The 15,111-nt window shown below is 33.4% G+C and overlaps 1 protein-coding gene and 1 non-coding gene across 2 annotated transcripts; one reads left to right on the top strand and one right to left on the bottom strand.

Moving 5' to 3' along the window:
• Positions 1 to 8,669: 8,669 nt before the first annotated feature.
• LOC128289986 (small nucleolar RNA R71) lies at positions 8,670 to 8,776 on the top strand. Its single transcript, XR_008279625.1, has one exon. It is a non-coding gene; the product is annotated as a small nucleolar RNA R71 (small nucleolar RNA).
• A 5,287-nt stretch (positions 8,777 to 14,063) lies between these two features.
• Positions 14,064 to 14,910, bottom strand: LOC108465703 (uncharacterized). Its single transcript, XM_017766091.2, has 2 exons — positions 14,321 to 14,910; positions 14,064 to 14,277 (listed from the first exon to the last, which is right to left on the bottom strand). The coding sequence occupies exons 1-2, from the start codon at positions 14,908 to 14,910 to the stop codon at positions 14,064 to 14,066; spliced, it is 804 nt and encodes a 267-aa protein (XP_017621580.2).
• Between the last annotated feature and the right edge of the window lie 201 nt (positions 14,911 to 15,111).

Here is a 15,111-nt window from a genome sequence, read left to right as displayed (position 1 = left end):
TTTCAGGGTTTGACTACACTGACCTCTGTGTATTACAAACCAGATATCTCTCTGTAAATAGATTCAATGACTATGCCGTTTGTCCCTAATAAAACTAGACTCAATAAGGAATCTTTACATATAAGGTACGACTTCTAATTATCTTTGTAGAAATTATGGTGAATTTCCAAATTCGGAACAGGGGATCCAGAAATTGTTCTGACCCTGTTTCACGAGATTTTAAATATCTCATACAATATAGCTCATATTCTTGCTTTACTTCTTCCATGTGAAAATAGACTCATCAAGCTTCGATTCCATAATTTATTCATTATTTAATTCCATATCTACTATTTTTAGTAATTTTTCAATTTCACATCACTACTGCTGTCTGCATCTATTATTAGAGTAAATTTTGCCTATTAGAGTAATTTAACAAACATATCACCAAGTACGATCATGACTAGCCATACCAAGGGCTAATCATTACCAAGCATTTCCTTACTACTCAATAACCATATCGTGAGTGTAACACCGGAAATGATTAGCCATGACAAATGGCATAATAATCAAATAGACTTTAACTATTGCTTATAACTAAGTACCATAAGACCAAATCCAACTTAACATTTATGCCATTTTCGCATGGCTAAAAGTATACATACCAAAGTTCAAACAAAACATAATAGCCTATACATGCCGAAATGTTCTCTTAGACCAACTAAGGAGAAGACACCAAAAAGTTGCAAGCTGGTGTGATGACTTCGACGATGGTCCCGAGCACACAAAAATGGATCAAAGGAACCTAAATAAGTGACAAATAAACACACCGAATGAGTATATAACTCAGTAAGTCATAAGCATTACACTGCTGTCCATTTATAAAATATCATAAAAGAAAACAAATAATGCAAGATTAGGTACTCCATCCATACCGACTATGCTATAATTTCACGCACATTTATCATTACATGCTCTCAACTAGCCAAGCCTCCATTAACATCTCGTATGATATTCGTTATGATATTTGATGCATTTCCTCACATCATTTTATTTTCGTTTAGATTATACTAATAATAGCATTTCATCTATTCCACAATAATCTTATGTTCCTAACTTCAAATATAATCACCACATATGTTCAAGACTTACCAAGCTCAGTTCCAAATATAAACATAACGTCTATTCCTTTTGAACTCAAAATATCTACTCATTCCGCTGTCCATGATTTACTCGATAAAGTCACACACTTAACGTTAATAATTATTCGAAAATATATAGTAAGTCCGCACACTTAGTGCTTAAAAGTCAAACTCGCACACTTAGTGCTATACAATTAAACTCGCACACTTAGTGCAAATCTCATTATCGTAAATGTTTATACCTGCACACTTAGTGCCGAAATCAACACTCAATACATCTCACTTCTTTTTTTTTTTTTTACAATCGATAATTTTGTCACTACATGCATTTATATATCATCCCATTCGGCATAAGTACATAAGTATTATGATTATTTAAATCAATACAAAATATATGCTTAATAACTTACCTTGTGTTGGGTAAAACGGTTCCAACTCGGCTACTCGATGTTCTTTCCTTTACCTTTGCTTGATTCTCCTTCTTTAACTTCTTGAGCTTAATCAATAAATTAACTAGTTTAACCGTCTTGCTAAATATTTATATCAAAATATTAATGATTTCATATCATAGGAGATACATGACTAATTCATATCTTCCCACCATATGTTTTTGAGCTATTCGGCTAATAACCATATGCTATCACCCTACTATCAATAATCCAATCACACATGCATATATATATATATATGGCCGAATGTGCAAAGCTTAGACTCAACATCACCTATGCTCTTAATTTGATGGCCGAATATGAATACATATATATATGATATCAACTATACGATCATCTTTAATTCACCTAAACACAAAATTTCATCTCATGAACACTTGACCGAATTTTTCCTAATCTAGCATGGCTTCACATCTATTTGTAACATCCTATAAATCCACATATACCATATTTCTACATAAATTTTCTTTTACTTTCCCACTACTTCCATTCACAACATCAAAAGCACCATACACTTAGCATTTACCTCTTCCTAACCATATGCCATCTAAGTACCCTTTTAGGTAGAAAATTAACATATGGGTTGTAATAAGACATTGGCTACTAACTAGATTTTCACAAGAATTTAGTAAAAGTAACATAAATCCTACCTTAATCAACCCCTTTTGAGTTGGTAGAATGTCTAGAGCATGTATTCTTTCCTTCTCCTAACTCACGGCCATTGCAAGAAAAGAAAGAAGATGAATACTCCTCTTCCTTCCTTATTTTATTCATCTTTTCTTTTAATTCCTTTCTTTAATTTATTTTAATTGCTAACTAATAAAAGAATTGCATTGAAATTCAACCTAGTGGATGGGCATCATGGCTTGGCGGCCACTACTTGGGTTTTTGGGCAATTTGACATGCAAACCAAAGTTTCCTCACTTTGTTATTATTTGGTCCTTACATATCCCCCTATCATATTTTCTTAAGTTCTCAACTAAGTCAATCACATGAAATTCACATTCATAAGTCTAAATTAAAACATCAAATTTTCACACATGCACTAATACACATAGAGGATATGCAACCAAATTTTTAAATAAATTTTGGGAGTCGGTCTTGTGGTCTCGAAACCACATTCCGACTAGGGTCGAATTAGGACTGTCACAGATATGACTTATTCAGAAGAACCAATGAAGATTTTCACTCGGGAAATTAAAGAATTGAGGAATAAAAAGGTACCATTAGTCAAAGTATTATAGAATCGACATGGTTAGGAGAAAGCAACCTGGGAAATAGAAGAGTCAATGAGAACACAGTATCCAAATCTATTCTCAGGTAAGAAATTTCGAGGACGAAATTTCCTAAAGGAGGAAGAGTTGTAACAGCTTAAAATTTCAGTGGTGTCAGAACAGTGATTCAATATAACTAAATCCGACGACTAGGATTAGGAAATTAAAATAAAATAATATTTAGAAGTGAGTGAGATGTTAGAAATATTTTAAATAGGTGAAATTAAAATTTAAAGAGAAATTATTAAATAAATTAAGTTGAAAACGAGGTATCGAGACCTTGATCTCATAAAACTGAGCCAAAAATATTTTTATAAATATTTATGGAGTGTTAGTAATATGATATTAAAATTTTGTTAGCAAATTTTATCGTTTGGGTGGTTAATTAAATAAAAATGGACTAAATTGTAAAGGTGTAAAACTTGTAAAAGTGATTAAATAGCTTAAGTGTCTAATGAGGAAAGACCTAAAGAGAAAATTTTCCCAAGGGAGATATTTTGGACGGCAATAGCTGAGAAAAAGTTAGGAAATTAGTGAAATAAGGGCAAAATTGGAATATTGCCAAGACTAACTAAATAAAGTTAGGACTAAATTGGAATTATCTAGGTTTTTCTTCATTTTTCTTCTTTCTCATCAGCTAAAAATGCCATAGAAGGCCTAGAATAAGCTGGTTTTTCATATTTTTGCATCATTCGGTTTAATTCTTGCTTTTCTTTGTAATATTTATGTTTTAAGACTTTTACAACTAGGTCCTACTATTAAATTCATTTGTTTTTGATTCTATGAGTGAAATTGAAAGTTTCCATGAATAATTTCTGTAATTTTATGATGATTTAGCATGAATTTGAAGTTTTAATCTTATTATATGATGATTTTATTAAGCAATTTTAGTGGAAATTGATTTTTAGGACCTAATTGTGAAAACGTTTGGAATTAAGGTCTAATGCTGAAATTATGATTTAAAAAGGTTATGAAGTACTTTAAAGTATTATAATAAAGTTTTAATTGAGAAAAATTAGTTCAATTGGAGGGTTAATTGAGCAGGGGCTAAATTGTAAAATTTGTAAAATTTAGGGTAAAAGTGTAATTTCAAAAATTAAAGTGCATAAGCTGTAAATTAGAGTAGAATTTGAATAAATACTAATGAATAAATGGAAAAATTTTATATTATAGAACAAGAAATCGAGGATAAACGAGGAAAAGAGAAAAATTCGAAATAGTTCCAAAAATCTCTACAACTACTGCAAATTGTTCCGGGTAAGTTCATACAGTTAAATTATTAAATTTCAATACTATTTTATGAATGATGATTAATATTTATGTATGTTAATTGTTGAAAATAAGTAAATTATGTACAAAAGTTGCGAAATTGAACTGAGTATTTTGGAGAAACGGAACACAGGAAATGAGTACAATCGTTCAGTGAAAAAGATTAATTGACGGTAAATTACCCAAGTAAACCGAGATTCAGCATTTGTTTCGAATTTTCGTGTTTGCTTCCTGTTTAGCTCTTACGAGCTTTCGTTAACTCATATAAGTTTCAGTTAACCCTTTTGGGGTTTCAGTTTAGCTCTGATGAGCTTCAGTTAACCTTCGGGCTTCCGTTTAGCACTTGCATGCTTCAATTAGCCTTTGGGCTTCCATTTAACACTTGTGTGCTTCAGTTATCCTTCGGGCTTCAGATCACGATGTACTCAAATCCGTAAGCTGTTCCTTGAATGGACAAGTTGGTAAGTCGTAAATGTAACATGTGGAAAAAGAAGTGTAAGTAATGTAATCATTATTGTTATTGAGCTCAATTAAGTAAATTTTTTTTTAAATGAGATTATGACTTACAGGATGAAAGTAACTTACTTGAAATGTCCATATGATTTGAATTTTGGAAAACTAATATTTGGTAAGATTTATAGTTAAAGCCGACGAACTTACTAAGCTATAGTCAGCTTACTTGTAATGTTTATTGCTCTTTGTAATTAACGGGAGGGTCAAAGGATTGGATCATCACACTCAAGTCACACTATCTCGATTTTCCGGTAGATTTTGTTATAAATACTTTAAATGGCTTATATGACATGTATTAGAGCTTATATGACTATGTTTTGTATTAACTCATGAATATATTAGTTAAGTTAATATAAGTTGATATATGATATGAATGGAAATTAACTAAGATGTTTAAATACTACTTGAAAGTATGAATGGATATAATGTTAGATAAAATAAGGACTAGTGATATTGTTATGAAACAAATGTGATTTGGATGAAGATTGTATTTATTGTGTTGTTGTTTGTACTGAATTGGTTGCAAATTTGAAATTGTAGGGAAGGTTAGATGTTTCTAAGGGGTTATATTGAGTTTTTTTTAAATAATAATAATAAAATAAATAAACAAAAAATCGTTCATTTCAGTTGCTAAATTATTTCTTACTCTCTATTTTTGTAACTTTTCTTATTCCTAAAAAAAAAAAGGAAAGAAGAAGCCTTATATTTATTCATATAATTACATATGGTTATAGAAAGTTTGGATAAGTCAAAGTTATTATATTGAGAAAAAGCTCACCTCATTAGTTTTGGATAGTTTTAATTTGGCACTTGTTTATAATTCAGTAATTAGCTTTATGTCTCTAAGATTAGTAATCTATTAAATTAATCTCGATTCTAACCCTCTTTTTCAGCCTTTATCCATACCTTTAACCCAAGCCCTATTACAACACTGTTAAAGACCTTTTGATTGTGTATCATCTTATTTATAAATGGTGGAGATTTGATTTTCATGCAAGCCTATGGTAATAACTTCTCATGTTTGACTATTGAGTGCTTAATTATTGAACCTTAAACACCTTTAGTGATTTGAGAGAATCTTTAGTAAGGATGTAAACCCTTGTCGATTTGGAATTAAAGGTAATTACTTAGATAAAAGGGGATACCTATGATCTTATGATTAAAATGCTCAACTTGGATTGTTTGAAACTTTAATGTTCTTTTAGTTGAAGTCTCAATGAATGATTACTTGTGGATTACTTCGAAACATTCTTGATGAGAATTATAAGATGAGAAGAATTTATTTTAATTGTGAGTTGAGGATGTTGCTTGAGGATAAGCAAATGCTTAAGTATGGGGATATTTGATAAATCATATTATATACATATTTTTATCCCATGCTTGACATATTTATGGATAATTTATCTTTAGTGTTACTAAATTCGATGCTCCTAATCCGTTAATTTCATGTTTTATACTCAGAAAAGCATAAGATAGTGAAAATAGCAAGAAACTGGCCAAAAACGGACAAAATAGGCTAAAATCAGTGTTTCACACGGCCTAGGCACTCCCACACGGGTAATCTACACACCCATGTGTGACACACGAGCTAGCCACACGCCCGTGTGTCATGGCCGTGTCGACATTAAACCATATCAGAATTGTACACGGCCTGAGCACCTTCACACGGGCGTGGCACACGGTCGTGTCCCTGTCGAGCCCAAGTCTAATTCTATTCAGAAAAGGCTAATTGTGGGGTATTTTGGGAATTCCAAAGTCTATAAAAACACCCTAGAAGAGGATCAAAGGGGACACGGAGAGCAGAGAGCAGAAAATACTTGAAGACAGCCATTGGAATCAGCTCGAAAACAGGAATTACTTCAAGACTGAATATCTCCATTCAATTTCTATCGAAGTTTTTGGGTTTCTTATGTTTTGTTATTCTCCTAATTTTGAGATGTTTCCCCCTATCATTATGAACTAAACTCCCTAAATACCTAAGGGAGATGAAACCTAAGACAAATCTTATTATTATTTAAATTATATGATAAATACTTTTCTTATTCTTAGTTATGAGTTTTAATCCTTGCTTTAATATTCCAGGATATTAATTCAAGTTTTGATGTGCTTATTCAGTGGAGAAAAAGTCCCTGTTTAAGAGTATATCTTCCATAATTAAGCGGAGTTGCATGCAATCCTAGAGATAGGACGACATAAATATGTCAGATTAGAGTCAAATCTAATAAGGGAGTCCATACACCGAGTTAATACGACAATAGGGGTTTTAATTAGAAAGAGATTTTGACTAATCAACCTAGAGTCAGTTGTTTTTAGTCTCGAAAGAGATATTAACATAAGTTAGGGATTTCTACGGATTAAGTCAAGTGAATAAATCGTCTAATTCAAAAGTAATAAGTGAAGTCTAGGTGAATTCTTCCTTGGGTATTGTCTTCTCAATCGGTTTTCCAAAAGTATTTTCCAACTTTAATCTCTGTTGTGTTCTTAGTTATAGTTGATCTTAGTTAAAAACATCCCTTTAACTCTAAGGCTAGATAATAAAAAGATAGTAATTACTAGTACTTTTAGTCCTTGTGGATACGATATTTCCAGTTTCACCATAACTATACTACCGTTCGATAGGTGCGCTTGCCTTAGTCGAATTTTTAGTTAGTTTATTGATCATCAGTAAGTCACTATCCTCATCCATGTCTAGAACAACAAAATAGACTGGGAATATAAATTTATCAATCTTAACGAGTACGTCCTCAACAATACCCCTAGGAAATCTAATAGTTTTATCTGCCAGTTGTATACTCATCCTAGTTTGTTTAGGTTTCCCAAGACCTAATTGTTTAAACATTTTATAGGGCATGACATTTATACTTGCCCCTAAATCTACTAAAGCATTATTAACATTCAAACTACCGATTAAACAAGGAATAGTAAAACTCTCTGGATCTTTTAACTTGTTGGGTAGTTTATTTTGTAGAATTGCTGAGCAAACTGCATTTAATTCCACTTGTGATGAATCATCCAACTTCCATTTGCTTGCCAGAAGCTCTTTTAAAAATTTAACTGAATTTGGCATCTGCAAAAGAGCTTCAATAAACGGTAAGTTAATATGTAATTTTTTTAAAAGGTTAAGAAATTTACCAAATTGTTCATCTGTGCTGTCTTTCTTTCTCGCATTAGGGTATGGCACGCGAGGTGTATATTTTTTATTCACCGGTTTTTATTTATTTTGGCTTTCATTCACCGTATCTTGACTTACTATAGTTTCTTGCCTTGGTTCTAGTTTGGAGTCAACTAACCCTTCTTTATATTGAAAAGTAATCGCATGGAGCTGCTCTCTTGGGTTAGTGTAAGTGTTGCTAGGCAAGCTACCTTGTGGTCTTTCTGAGATCAGCTTAGCAAGCTGACCTATTTGATTCTCGAGACCTTGAATCGATGCTTACTGATTTTAAGCGTTGTTTCTGTGTTTTAGAAAGTGTTTCTGACACCGAGATGAATTTTGTTAGCATCTCCTCAAGGTTCGGCTTCTTTTCTTGCTAGTAAGGTGGTTGAAAGCCTGGAGAGGGTTGTGATCTTTGATTGCCTTGACCACCTCAAGAGAAATTGAGATGATTCCTCCAACCTGCATTGTAAATATTACTATAGGGGTTATTCTGAGGTCTAGAATTGTTACCCATATAGTTGACTTGTTTGTTCTAGTGCTAAAGTCGTAGGCTAGGCATTCTGGATTATTCATTCCCTCTTCATTTGTGTCACACTGCATCACCAGATGTACCTGCGTAGAGACACATAAACAATTAATCTTTTTATTTAAGAGCTCTACCTAGTTTGATAACATGGTGACCGTGTCGAGGTTGAAAACACCAGCGGCTTTTGTCGGCTTTGTCCTCATGACTTGCCACTGATAATTATTCAGTGACATCTCTTCAATAAACCTATAAGCCTCCTCAGGTGTTTTGTTATTTAGGGTCTTGCTGGCGGCTGCATCGATTAACTACCTAGTTGAGGGGTTCAAACCATTGTAGAAAGTCTGAACCTGTAACCATAAGGGAAACACATGGTGAGGGCACCCTCTCAATAAATCCTTATACCTCTCCCATGCATCATAAAGAGTTTCTAAATCCATTTGCACAAAAGAAGAGATATCATTCCTCAACTTTGCCGTTTTAGCTGGCGAAAAATACTTTAGTAAAAACTTTTCGGTCATTTGTTCCCAAGTAGTGATGGAACCCCGTGGTAACGAATTCACCACTATTTAGCTTTATTCCCTAATGAAAAAGGAAATAATCAAAGATGAATGGCATCATCAGAAACGTCATTAATTTTGAAAGTATCACAGAACTCTAAGAAGTTGGCCAAATGAGTATTTGGGTCTTCATCCTACAAACCATCAAACTGAACAAACTATTGAATTATTTGTATAGTGTTAGGTTTCAATTCAAAATTATTTGCAGCAATTGCAGGTCTAACAATACTCAATTCAGCCTCCACTAAATTAAGCTTAGCATAGTTATACATAGTACGAGGAGCAGGATTTTGATTTACAGGATTTGCGACAACCATAAGAGGTAGCAAATTATTCTGATTTTCAGCCATCTCCTCGATATTATTGGTATCGTCCTCGTGCTCTTCCTCTATATAATGTAGACTTTGCCTTATTTCTCTACGATTTCTGCGAGTTGTGCTTTCAATTTCGCTATAAAAAAGCAATGTTCCCGACGAATTTCTTCTAGTCATAAACCAAAGAAAACTTGCCAGAAGCAAGGGGAAGAAAAGTTAGTAAATTATAATAAAAACAAAAATAAATTGCAATAAAAATAAAAATGGCTAAAGTAATTAAAATCAAGCATTCCTAATATCTTAGTCCCCGGCAACGGCACCAAAAACTTGATCATCGTTTTATGGTTCACTAAACTAGACTACGATCACGACAAATGCAAGCACACCTATCGATTGGTAGTATAGCTATGGTGAGTCTAGAATATCGTATCCACAAGGACTAAAAGTACTAGTATTAACTATCTTTCTATTATTTAGCCTCAAATAGAAGGGATTTTGTTTTAATCTAAATTTAACTAAACTAATTAACTAATAAACATGAAAAAGAGTGAATAAAATAATCGAATAAACCAATAATAAAGACAATACCCAAGGAAGAATCCACCTAGACTTCACTTATTATTCTGACTCTGAATCAAACAATTTATTCACTTGTCTTGATCCGTAGAAATCCCTAAATTATGTTAATATCTCTTTCGAGACTAAAAACAACTGATTCTAGGTTGATTAATTGAAATCTCTTTCTAATTAAAACCCCTATTGTCCCATTGACTCGATCTATGTATTCCCTTATTAGATTTGACTCTAATCCGGTAGATTTATGTCACCTTATTTCTAGGGTTGCATGCAACTCTGCTTAATTATGGTAGATCTACTCTTAAACAGGGACTTTTACTCCTCTGAATAAGCACATCAACTTGAATTAATATCCCGAAAATATTAGATCAAGAATTTAGAACACATAATTATGAACAAAGAACAAGTATTTATCATTAAATTCAGAACATTAAATAATAAGATTCGTCATAGGTTTCATCCTTCCAAGGTATTTAGGGAGTTTAGTTCATAATGTGAAAGGAAAACATCTCAAATTTAGAAAAACAACAAGACATAAAAAACTCAAATAAAATTCGAGAGAAATTTGAATGGAGATCTTCAATCTTGAGGTGGATTTTCTTCTGAGACGATTCCAACGGCTTCCTTCGAGTAATTTCTGCTTTCTGCTCTGTGTGTTCCCTTTAGATCTACTTTTAATGTGTTTATATACACTTTAGAATGCTCCAAAAACCTAAAAATTGGCTTTTTTCTGCGTATTTAAGAAACTAGGAGCGATACCAACATGGGCTGCCACATGGGCATATGGCTAGCCCGTGTGGCTCACACGGGCGTGTGCTCTGCCCGTGTGAAAGTAGTCTTGGTTGTGTGGATCTTTAAATCAGCCTATTTTATTTGTTTTTGGCCCGTTTTCTGCTCTTTTTGTTCCTCTATGCTCTCCTGAGTATAAAACATGAAATTAAAGGATTAGGAGCATCTAATTCACTAATTTATACGATAAATCATCCAAAAATATGTTAAGTATTGGATTAAAATGTGTTACTTTTATGGTTTATCACTCATATTTTGTATAAAATCTCATATTTACTCTTTAATTCTTGTCGATATAATTTCTTTTAATTCAGTAATTGAATTTTTCTAGTTTGGTAACTTATCAACTCGATTCTCAATTGTAACCAAATTTTTTGACATTTTTCATACTCTTAACCTAAGCTCCATTACAACTTTGTAAAGACTTATTGATTGGTGTGTCATCTAATTCAATAGTCGTGGAGATCTTATTTTCAAGCAAGCATATGATAAAAACATCTCGTTTGACTATTGAGTGGATATTACTTGAACCTTAAACACTTTGAATGCTTCGAGAGAAAGTATCACCATGGAGGAAAGTATTAAGGTTTGGATGGAAAGGTAAGTTGAGTTCGAGGTTCATTGGGCCATATAGGATTCTTAAAAGGATTGGGCCAGTAGCATATTAATTGGAGTTACCTCCTGAACTCAACTGTATACATGATGTGTTTCATGTTTCTATTCTACGGAGATAGTAGTCCAACCCTGTACATGTTGTTCTAGTTGAGGAGATAGAGGTGAGATCGAATTTGTCTTATGATGAGGAGTCTGTATAGATTCTGAATCGAAAGGAAAATATTCTGAGGAGAAAACAAATATCGTTGGTTAAGTTATTATGGCAAAATCATGGCACTAAAAAGGCTATATAAGAGACGGAAGACTCCAAGTGACAACAATATCCTCGTTTGTCCGGGTCATGTAAATTTTGTGGACAAAATTTCTTTTAAGGAGGGGAGAGTTGTCACATCCCAAAGTGTGTGTAAATTTTTTTTAGGATTAAATTGATAAATGTTGAATTTATTTATTTTCTACTTAGCCACACAATTGGGCCTCTGTTTGAAATTGTCAGTTTGGGCTTTTGAAACACTAATTTGCTCCACATATTTTTCTCCTTTGTGTCGTATATGCTAGGTTAAAATCCTAAGGTGTTGCCCAATCTAGTATAAATACATACTTATGTTGTCCAACCACTATTTTCACTTCTTTCCCTAGTCTTATGTCGCCCTAACCCTAAAACTTTTAGCTCCTATACTCTTTTCTCTCTACTGTCGCACCTCACTTTTCCCCTTCTCCTCTCATCTTTTATTTTTTTCTTTATTTTCTCCCTAAGTGCCCCTCTCCTCCACCATTATAGGGTTTTCGTCCTCCTTTCTTTCCCCTTCCCATTGCCGCACCTTGTACTACCATTAAGCCATTGTTTTCTTTTTGTTTCTCTATATAGTCGCCGCACATTGAACCGTTGAACCTCTCTTGATTATTCCCTTGCCGCCATCGTCACCTCTACTACTATTTGGGTTGTCGGACTTCCTTCCTTCCTTGACGGATTCCTTATTCATTTCATACACTATTGGTGATTAAATCCTGTCTTTAGAAACAAATCAGTAAGTTATACATTTGTATCAGTTAAACATTGATTCTCAGAAATTTAAATGAATTACGATTCTTTCTTCTGTTCGATTTAATCGATTACATTTAGATTTAACCGAAACTTTGTCATTGATTCTAACATTAAGTAATTTCGTGTGAATGATGTTAAAGGGCCAGATTTGGGAGAGGTGGATCAAATCTAAACTTGAGGAGTGTCGAATAGACTAGTAGAGAAGGTGTGTGTCTTGATTAGTGTTGCCATGTGTGTGTGTTGGCATTCGGCCAAATGCATATGTGCTTCCCTTGTGAAATTTGGTTGTTAATTTCAGATCTTGATGAAGATTAAATACTTCTAATGATTTCAGTTTTGCTAAGTAAACCTGGATCTGATATGAAAATAACCTTTGAACTTGTATCGAAAAACCGTCGATTGAATTTATTGGGTAATGAAACTGTGTAAGATAGACCTAATAAACTTTGAATTGTTATGTTGATCGTGTATGTGATGTAAACTCTGTGTACTGCTACTATTAAAATTACAAATTGTTTCTAAACATATGAAAGTTGTATGTCAATGCTGCTATCGTTACTATTTTTTTATTTGTAAAAGCATGTCATACTATTGCATTGGGATTGGGATATTGAAGGTGGAAGAATAGGTTCTAAATGTTGGATCGGTTCACCAATCAAAAACTAGTATTATATCGGCGGCTCATCCGCAAAATATTATTTTGGTGTGTAGGGATGGATGAGTTCTGGTGTAGCTCTTACTGTGTAGTGTAGCGGATGGTTGGGTAGGAAATTATACTGTTATCAACGCATTCGTAGTGCATGTTTCACCATTGTTAAAGTGCTTTTAATTCCAAATTTGATTTTGGTGTAATATTACTTCACATCAATCCATGCACCTAAGAAAATCAAGGGAATATCTTTTAAAGTTCTTGTTTTAAATATATTTTATTATTAGCAAGTTTTAACATTACCAGATTTTGGGGTCGTTGTTGAGAAGTAAATTGTTAGAGTAGATTCGATTAAATCAATGGAGTTGATTGACTATTTCCCAGTTAAGAAGTTAAAGAATTACTTGCATTTGTTTTGAAAAGGTTCGCTAATCAACTACTAATTAGACTAATATTTATTAATTTATCTTAATTAAAATAACAAAATTACATAATTTTATTAATTTTCAAGATTTAAAAGGTATTTATATTGCTCAATCTAATGCATTTGAAACGGGATGATTAATGTTTGAGATTCTAAAAAAAACATAGAAAAGGAATATGAAAGGAGGAATATGCAAACAAGAGGCAAATGTTTCAGAAGTATATTTTACTTTGACATAAGAATATTACATTAGTCTTGAATTTTTAATTTTCAAGATAAGGCTACTTGATACTTGAGAATGTTGAGCATATTGACTCTGACTTTTATCATCATCTAAACACACCCCAAGTCTTTTCTCAAAGTCTTGAATGCAATACTTTCATAATTTAATTAGGTTTATTAATTTTTTGGGTTGAACAAGATGAAGACAAGATTTGTAATCTCATTTTTTAAATAAGCAATTGGTATTTTGACAGGTTATATCAAATTTTTTTATGAAAAGTTATTTCAACTGAATTTATGTTAATTAATGAGTTTAGCCAATGGTAAACGCGTACTGTCCATGGTAATCGTGTTATGATTCCATACAATTTTTGTGATTCTAATGCATTAAAAGAGAGATGATTAATGTTTGAGAGGACAAAAGCAAAAGAAGGAAGACAAAAGAAAGAGGAATATGCAATAGAAGCAAAAATTTCTGCAAGTATATTTTACTATAATGTAACCTAAGAATATTACATTTGTGTTGAATTTAACGTACAAGATGAAGTCAAATGATATTTGAGACTAGGTTAATTGTTGAGTATGTTGAGAATATTGACTCTGATTTTGATCAGCCCCCTAAGTAGATCCTCAAGCCCTTCTTCGAAGTCTTGAAGGCAATACTCTGATAATTTGAGTTCATTCTGAACTTTCTCGATTTGCATAAGGTCAGTTTTGCTCGTTGCAAGGGACAGCAGTGAAGCTTCGGCATTTGCCATTTCATTGATATGCTGTTCTCCTTCGCTGTTAGACTCTTTTTGTGTGCAAAAGATTTGAGACTAACGACCAGGGGCTCCTATGTGATTCTTTCTGGACCCCAAAAGTAAAGGAGAACAAGGATTCTAGCACGCTAAGAGTGACTGCTTGCACCTCCCTTAAGACGCTAACAGTGGCACAGGTCTCGTTCAAAGCGGGGCTTTCCTTGTGCTTCAAATTCTTCAGGGCCTTCAAGATTTCCCTTTTAGCTGCCTTCTTAGAGCTCAAGTATTTTCTAACATCATTAGCAAATCCTTTTCTAGCACCTCTCTTTCGGCGCAAGATAGATTGAAGTTCTACGGTGCGTTCCTTTACTTGCAATAAGGCATCCTTGGCAGTGGTGAATACATCTAAAAGCCCAAGAGATCCATTCAACAGCTCATCGACATATTTCCCTTGCTGTTCATGGGATAAGATTTGTTGAGTCAGGGGTAGCAGAAGCAGTTTCTCAGTGCAATCATGTAAATCTTGAAGTCTACCGAGGTTTTGGTTTAAGGACGACGATGTAGATGCCGACTCAGACGATGCCAATCTGCTCAAATGCTCATCAACCTCGGAAGTAAGAGGGTGGGCTCGAGAGGGAAAGCTATTGGAACGAGTGTGGTAACCGGCGGTAGCCATTATTTCTTCTGGAAATAAAATTTGGAAGTTGTGATCTGAATTCAATTTGCCTTCTTCCCTTCATCTACCCAATATATATATATATATATATATATGCATATATTGTGTGAAAGAGGAGACATGAAGAATCTCACCCTTCCAAATTGAAGTCATGAGGTAACTGAACTTGATACCAATCTGAACTACTATGTCAGCATGGTT

The sequence above is a fragment of the Gossypium arboreum genome, chromosome 2 (assembly GCF_025698485.1).
Source record: "Gossypium arboreum isolate Shixiya-1 chromosome 2, ASM2569848v2, whole genome shotgun sequence".
Lineage (NCBI taxonomy): Eukaryota > Viridiplantae > Streptophyta > Magnoliopsida > Malvales > Malvaceae > Gossypium > Gossypium arboreum.
The sequence above is the reverse complement of the archived record's forward strand: the minus strand, read 5'-3'. Positions and strand labels throughout refer to the sequence as shown.